This window comes from Martes martes, assembly GCF_963455335.1.
Source record: "Martes martes genome assembly, chromosome: 8".
Lineage (NCBI taxonomy): Eukaryota > Metazoa > Chordata > Mammalia > Carnivora > Mustelidae > Martes > Martes martes.
Genome location: NC_137895.1, coordinates 4,968,757 through 4,976,870, shown reverse-complemented (window position 1 = coordinate 4,976,870; position 8,114 = coordinate 4,968,757). Strand labels below are relative to the sequence as shown.

General features: G+C 57.9%; 1 protein-coding gene across 1 annotated transcript; it reads right to left on the bottom strand.

The window, feature by feature from the left end:
• Nucleotides 1-1,799: 1,799 nt before the first annotated feature.
• Nucleotides 1,800-7,443, bottom strand: RTL6 (retrotransposon Gag like 6). The gene is made up of 2 exons (XM_080809916.1): nucleotides 7,376-7,443; nucleotides 1,800-7,160 (listed from the first exon to the last, which is right to left on the bottom strand). Exon 2 carries the CDS (start codon nucleotides 6,842-6,844, stop codon nucleotides 6,125-6,127), a length of 720 nt encoding a protein of 239 aa, XP_080666042.1. The 5' UTR covers nucleotides 6,845-7,160; nucleotides 7,376-7,443; the 3' UTR covers nucleotides 1,800-6,124.
• Between the last annotated feature and the right edge of the window lie 671 nt (nucleotides 7,444-8,114).

The window sequence follows — 8,114 nt, the reverse complement described above, 5'->3', positions numbered from 1 at the left end:
CGATCGCCGAAGATGCAGGCGCTGTCCCGACCCAGGCTCCTGGTCTCAAGCCTCAGAACTGGGTCCCACAGCACAGTTGGCTTGGGGGGGGGGGGCTCAGCTCCAGGCCTCCACTGTCAGGAGGAGAGGGTGACTGGGTCCTTGTGATCCTCTTAGGACCAGACGTCTAGGACCCACCCCGGGGTGCTACGTGTGCTCTATACGCTTTTCTGTAGCAGAAGACACTGACTTGGCAACAGGCTAGCCAGTTGGGGGCAGGTTTTAAACCCCGTTCCTAAACCACCACCTGTCTGAGAAAAGCCATGGTGGAAACCCCCAGGCCGGGGAGGCAGGAGGCTGAGGTCTTGGGCCGGTAGGACGACGGCACACCGGCTCGCAGCTCTCCACCCTGCCCACTGTTCACCAAAGCAGCGATGTCTCTCCGAGCTCTGCACCTGTTACCAAGATTTTGGGAAACCTTAGAATTAATTTGTAAGTTCCTCTAGTGGGAAAGAGTAAGGAAACCTGAAGGAGGGGAGCCCTCCTAGATAGATAGGAATACGAATGGTAAGACCGAAGTCATTTTAAAAAGAGAGGCAAAGGGAAGTCAGTGGATCGATAGATAATAGAAAAGCCGGTCCTAAAATAAGACTTTCAGATGTGATGAAGGAAACACATGTCAATGCGATGGAAAGAATTTATGATCTCAGGATGTTTAAATATTTGGGGGGGAAAAAGTCACTTTAGAGCCTCACCTCACACTCCGTGCCAGACTAATTCCAGAACCAACTTTATTAATTCTAGAGGGAAAGAGAGACCTAACATTGAAAACAGTGAGAGAGGGGCGCCTGGGTGCCTCAGCCGTTAAGCGTCTGCCTTTGGCTCAGGTCATGATCCCGGTGCCCTGGGATCAAGCCACACGTCAGTCTGCCTCTCCCCCGCCCCCACCCCTCATGCTTGCTCCCTCTCAAATAAATAAAATCTTCAAAAAATTTTAAAAAATAGAACACTGAAAGAAAGGGCCGAGTGCAGGTGTCCACTGGCCCTTCTAGTCTCTGCTCTTCTCAGATGAGTGGTTTTGAGTGGGCAGGACCCTCATAGGGGGTCTGTGGGGTAAAACTGTCTTTGTAATAATGCTCGAATGTTCTCTGCTTTCCCCCTCTATCTCATGAGTCCCCAGTGGAATTTTTCAGAAGCTCCGTGAGAAGTGATCTTGCAAAAGATTGAGTGCAGAAGTGGGTGTGAGACTCCAGCTGTCTTCTACTGAGTCAGGCATTAAAGAAATTTGTAAAAATGGAGAGCAGTGTCACTCTTCTCACTTTTTGTGTGTTGGGAAATAGTTTTTCTTAAAATATGCTATTTATGTTGTCTGTAATGTGTTTATTTTCAAAATAATATTTTCAGACATTCTCCCTTTTAATATGGTAAATGTTGAGGAGTCAAATCTATGTAAGCAGAACCTAGGGGGTCCTAAGTGATTTTTAACAGCGCAAGAGGATTCTGAGACTCGAAGCCTGGAGAACTGCTCTCGGTCTGCAGGCACGGGGGCTGGGCCTTGTTCTACTCCTCCACAAACCCCCAGCACCCAGCGCATCCATGCAGCAAGCTGGCAAAGGTTTACGGGGTGCCTACCACATCATGTAGCTACAGGCACGATGACACAGCCATGAGCCAAAGGGACAAACGTATGTGTCTGCGCCGTTGCTGTTGGGAGTCTAGGGGCACTGAGCCCAACAAGAGAGTGGATCGGCCAGGGAGGAAGTCAAAATGTCAGTGACACACACACAGAAGTAAAGAGCTGGACACACGGGCAGCAAATATGACACACGACAGGTTAATATCTTTAATATAGAACGAGCTCATACAAATTTATCAGACCCCAGTAGATAAGAGTAAAGGACACTGATGATCCACGGAAGAGGAAACACAACTGCTTAACATGGAAAGATGTTCGACTTTGCTAGAAAGCAAAGAAATGCAAACTGAAACACAGGTATGTTTCATTATCAGGCCAGCAAGTCTCGCCAGAGGATACTACTCAGAGCAGGCGAGACGGTCCGACGGGCACGTCCGTCCTTGCTGGCGGCAGTGTCGATGGATACAAACGTTGCTGGAAACCATTCCGTCAATATGTCATAAGAGGCTCAAAGGTTTTCATATCAATTCAATAATCCCACCTCTGAGAATCTATCCGAAGGAAATAACTTGACATTGGGGAAAAGCGTTATGTAGGAAGAAATTCTTCCATTTCTGGTGGTGGGAAATTAGTTGGCGAACGGCATGGGTGTTCAGGCATGGGCACTACTGTCCGTCTACGTGGTGGGAGGACACAGCCAGTTCAAACGCAAATTAGTAATAACGTGTAATGGGGAAGTCCCCTGATAGAAGTGAAAACACCCACACAGTATTATTTCATTACAGAAGGTAGTTATCACCACTACATCGCAACAAAAAGAAGAAAAACCATGATGGGTGCGGGGAGAAGGGAGGGGCCTGGCAGGAGAGCCACCAAAATGTTACAACTTCGCTCTTCTCACGTTCTACCTTATTCTCCAACATTTCTGTAAGGTGTAGGTTTGCTCTGACGGTGAAAAGACCTGGTGCGTTGTTACTTCCTGTGGAGTTAGTGACGTCGCAGTGAGGCGCTAGTGTCCCTCCCATTTCCTCCACGGAGTCTGCACTGCACCGCCTGCCACCGCTCCCCATGTTAGGACCCTGAGAGACGCCATGGGGTCACCAGCCCTCTCCACAGTGCACCTGTTCTACACCCACTCCTCTCCCGACGCGGGCAAGCTACCGCTGTTGGCCCAGTGAGGTGCTCTGCCCTTCCTCCTGCAGACTCCAGTCCTGACCTCAGCTCTAAGCGCCCGTCTAAGGCTTCCCAGGCACTGGAGAGCTTAGTTTTCCGGCAAGGATCTCGATCTCCTCCCCCTCCTCCCACCCAAAGTCCTCTGCAGGGGGTGGTCCATGGGGATCCCTTTCATCCGACTGTAGGGCTTGCGCCCTTAAGGTAGCCTAAGTATGTCGTGCCCATCTGTCCCTCCCATTTCTCCCCTACGGGCCGAACTGCCAGGACCGCGGTCACCCAGCGAGTGGCCTGTCACACTTGGCGGCAGGGACCCACACACCAGGAAGAGTCACACCAGCACCTTCTCCGGGGGTCCTGCGCCCCCATCATTACTCACTCATCATATACTTACCTGGGACCCATGAACCGGGTCTTTGCTTTTTCCTAGAAATCACTGAAATGCTTTAGGACATTAAGTTAAGCCCAAGGTCACACTATACATTCGGCCAGGAAGTCACCCCTTATTCTCAATCCCATCTCAAACGATGCCCTGTTATGCCACGCGGCTTACTTACCAGACGGGGTATCAGGTAGACCAGAAAAACCACAGTATAGTTCAAATAACGTCCACACCATGAAAAATATAAAACTTTCCCTTACATGCACTGTTTAACACTACTAACTGCCTGTCCCTCCTATACATCAATACCCGTTCTCTTAAATTGAGAGAACTCACAACCGGAAGTCCGTACAATGCCGCTCCCCTCCCCCACTTCCTTCTCCAGCTTGACCCTCCCCGTCCCACGGTCTGGCTCTGGGCTGCATGGAGCGCGGGTCTCACCCTCTTCCACTGAGAACTCAGACGTCTTCCACGGGAGCCACGTGGGGCCTCTTCTGAGTCTGATGCAGGGCAACCCCCTGAGCCTCTCATCTACTCACTCCCAAAGCTGCCGGAAGCGGTCAAGGGCGCAGATGCGCAACAGCACGAGAACCAAGCCCACGCACAGAAGCCCCAGCGGCCGAAACACAACTCACCGAACCGAAGGGAGCTGGAGCAGCGGCCTGGACGGGGCGCCACCCACCCACGGCAGAGGCCGGATCACGGGGCGGACCGGCAGCGCGCCAGCCCCGCCCTCCGCGGCGGCGCCCTGCTGCGCTCCAAGGCACAACGCCAAGGCTGCGCGCAACGCAAGCGCAGTAGGACTCCTACGTGCCACGTGGGTAAGCCCTGGGGTCAGCGAGATGGCAGTTCCCGCCCTGCTTCCATGCGGGGTCTCTCGCCCTCAGCGGGCTGGGGCCACATGGCAACCTTCAGGGTGCCTCCTACCCCCCGCCGGCCTCCTGTCCACCCCCCCCCGGGGGGCCTGCACCCCTGCATCCGCAGCCCCTCCGCCTAGCAGGCAGACAGTAGAGCACTGAGCACAAAGAGAAAGGGATCTGTACACCCCCCACTAGAGGTCCCACCCCCCCAGAATGATGGCCCCACTGTGTGTCCTCCCCTCCCCCCATTCATGCTTGATGAGCACCACGGTCCCACCGGAACAGCCTTGGCTGCAATCCAGGGGGCCTGAAGCCTGTATTCAGGCAGTTCTTCAGCAGGGCGACTGGGCTAACAGAGTTTACAATGAGTGGGTGGCAGTGGTCCACGAACCCCAGCAGCCACTGAATGTCCTTGACCTTGCAAGGCAGTGGCCGCTTCAAGAACGCAGTCACTGTCCCCAGCATCATCAAAACTCTCAGGAAGAAAGGATGGACCCTAGGATCCAACCTCTGGGTGTCCCAAGACATGGGTCTTCGGGTGGGTGCAGAGGCTAGCCTTCGGCTGACAAGCCAGGACCATTCGGATAGGGCAGATGGACCCAGGGTAAGACACCTCATCTTCCCCATGGTCCAGGCAGTCATGTAAATGCGGTTCATTTGGCATTAAATATGGCGAGAGCATCATGGTCCAAAGGGCTTGGCCAAGTCTCCTTTAGAAAGTGATTTCTGGGCGTTCCCTATGAGGAACCAAAAGGCCATCCACCATCACAAGTGTAGCGTTGTCCCTCGGAATTTGGACCCAAGTGCCAGTTTTGTCCTGTCCCCACATTAGGACGAAGGCAGACTGCAGCTCTTTCCCGTTACAAACGCCACAGAGGCCCTGGTGGGGCCATCAGAGGCAAACACTCCTTCCTTAAGTGCTTAATGACGCATCCCAGAGGATTTGGGTCTCGAGCTAGGAGTCCCTGTTTTCTTGGACAAAGCCTAGACATCCAATGGGACAGCCCAGGCACAGGGAGGACATGCTACACGCGGCTTTGGAGACCTAGAGGTGGTATGGGTGGCCAAGGGGGCCGAGGTGAAGGCCACATGTCGTCTGGAGATGGGAACAGGTCTCGAGCTAGACAGGCCTCCCACCAAGTGATGGGGGGCAGAGGCGGGGGGGCGGGGGGACTACACAAGCTGGCAGTGGTGGTTCCCACTGGTGTACCCCCCCCCTCCTCAGCCCACCATGGGCCTCAGGCAGGGATGTACACGAATGGGCCACCTGTGGTGGCTCCATGGAACCGCTCAGCGATCCCGAGTCACAATGACCTCCTGCAGCAGGCCAGTTCCAGATTCCCAGAATGCCCAGCGCCGTGAGAACGCTGCAACTAAAGCCAAGCATTCCTGCAGGTGCATCCTCTGGGGGCTTCTCCCTTGAGCTGCATTAGCGGGCTTTCCCAGGGGTGACAACGGGGCATACCGACTGTGTGTTCCCGCGAGGAGTGAAGCCTGCCCACCAGAAATGCTCCTGCCACACTCCCAGCAGGGAACACTCGGCCACCGCAGCAGAGTCGAGCCCCCCACCCCCCAGGCCCCCACCTGCTATTCCAGGGCCTGGCAGGGACGGTGATCAGCTATGGGTGAGAAGCCAGACTCCCGGCCCCCAGGTACCCAAAACACACCACCAGCCTGGCCAAAGTGGCTCCCCTCTGTCATCAGCGGGGAGCTGCCACGGGGACCTGCACAGGGTAGAGCAAGAGCGTCCATGAACCTTATCAGGCTGGGAGACATCCGCCCAAATGATCCGCAGCGGGCTGTGGGGTCACTGTGGCCGAGCTGCAGAGCTGCGGTCCCCAGGAGAGCTGCGTCTGCAAGCAAGACAGGGGAAGCATGCACTGTGGGTCCAAAGCTAGCACAGATCACTGGGAAGGAAGGTGGGTCACGGGGCGCCCAAGAGTGATGAAGGAAGATCTCCTTATGGAACAGGTCTGGAGAGGCAGGGAGGAAGGTCTTCAAACAAGGGCGACGCTGTCGTATGGACACTTCTTCTACGTTGCAAAGGGCGTATGCTGTCTGCGTCGCTGCAGAGGCGACCCGGGCGGTGGCCGAATCTTAAAGGTTCCGTGCTCGCGTGGGCAGAGCCGGAGCTGGACTAGTCCCACTGGAGGCTGGATGCACGGGGCAAGGCCCTGTGCCCGTGGCAGCCAGCTGGCGACAGAGCATCTGCCGCTCGCGCACGGCCCGGTTAGAGGCAGAAGTCTTCCTGATCTGCGCGCGCCGCGCGTGCCGGAGTGGAGACTTGTAGGTTCTCCGCAGCTCTGCCAGGAATCCCTGATAGTTGTTTCGCAAGGGGCTGTCAGGCTGCATGTGGGGGATCGCCCACTTCTCTGCCTCCCCAGTCAGCCGGGACACCAGGAACGCCACTCGCTCAGCCTCACCGGGGAAGCGGGAGGCCTGGAAGATCATGAACCTGTCCATTTGCATCAAGAACCCTGCCAGCTGGCCGGGGTCTCCAGAAAAGGGCTCGGGCAGGGAGGTTGGAGGCGTGGTCATGGGTCGGGTCCCATTGGAGGTAATCGCCGAGATGGGCGGGGTGATCTGCAGCGCCCCTGGAATCCGGGCCCTGGTGCGCAGCAAGGTCAGCTCTGCCATCACGCTCTCCAGCATGTTGGTGAGATTGGCCTTCTCCGCCCGCAGGGTCGAGGCCTCCCGCCTCAGCGCGGAGTTGGTGAGGCGCAGGGAGGTCAGGGTGTCGATGACGTCATCCATTTGGGCATTGGTAGATGCTGCAGAGGCCGGGCTCTCAGCTTTCGACGTCTGGGGTTGAACCATGTTGGCCAGAGGGCAGCCGAAGGCCCAGACGGGTGGCCTGGGAGAACGGGATGCGGGTGACCCGGAGCCTGAGCACCTGTGACGCTAGGTTTGGGCAGACCCCGACAGGAATCAGGGATCCACGCTGAGCGGCTGAGAAGACCGAGCAAGAAGGCAGGGCCGACGGGGCCGAGAGCCGCGCACAGCCGGGACCAGGCAGAGCCGAGGCCAGGCAGGTGCTGCGGGCCCGGGGGGTGCCGACTCCGGAGGCGGCTCCTTTATCGCGGGCCTCTCCGGGCCACGGCGGGCCGCACGGGGGGCTGGGTTGTTCTGGGCCCTGCAGGAGGAAAAGATGTTTCAGAGAAACGTCTGGACGGCGCGGAGGGGGTGGAAGGGAAGGCCGCGGCGCGGGGGTGCGGGAAGCGGGCGGCGGCAGGGGCGCCCGGGCCCGGCGCCCCCTCCCCGCGCGAGGCCCGGCGCCCACCTGGCGCAGAACAAAGAGCGGGTGCACCTGCGGCGGCGCGGGGCCCGGGATCGGCGGCGGGCGCGTACCTGGGTCTCCGCGGCTTCCTCCGCCGCTCCGTCTGCCGCGCCGGCCGCGACCAAGATGGCCCGATCGGGGGACGCGGGCGGGCCGATGAGTCACGGCGCCGGCGGCCCGCGGAACTGCTTCCCGGTCAGGTCAGGCCCGGGCGGCGGCGGGCGGCGGGCGCGGGCGGCCTCGGGCGGGAGCACTAGCGGGCGCCGGGGCCGGGGTCGCAGCGGAGGGAGGGCGGGTCGCGGGCGGCGGGCGTGCGGGCGGGGCGGGCGCGGCGGCGGCGGCGGCGGAGGCGGTGGCGGCGGCGGGCGGGCCTCGCGCGGGCCCAGCCGGTTGCCATGGAGATCGCCCGCTCCCGCGTGCGCGGCGGCGGCCGAAGCCCCGCCCCGGAAGTGGGGCGCGCAGCCCCGCCCCCAGGCCTCCCGCTCCGCGGCCTCCCGCGGCAGCCAATCAGTGGGCCCGGGTTAGCTGTTCTTTTACGATTAGGGTGGACGCCTTCCTGGTTTTGTAATCCTTCCTAAGGCTACGAGCGGGGCTCTTGTTGTAATTATGTTGTTTTATATCTATCATGTTGTAATTATGTTTTTTTAATGAAACGTTCTTTTCCTGTTGTAACTTGAGTACACATTCAGTGTGATGCATACTCACTGCAGCACGTTTTGATGCCATGGAAGTTGTGAAAAAACAATTTCGTATCCCTCAAGAGTCCCCCCACCTGAAGAAAACAAATAGTAAGATTTTTGTAGTTCCAGT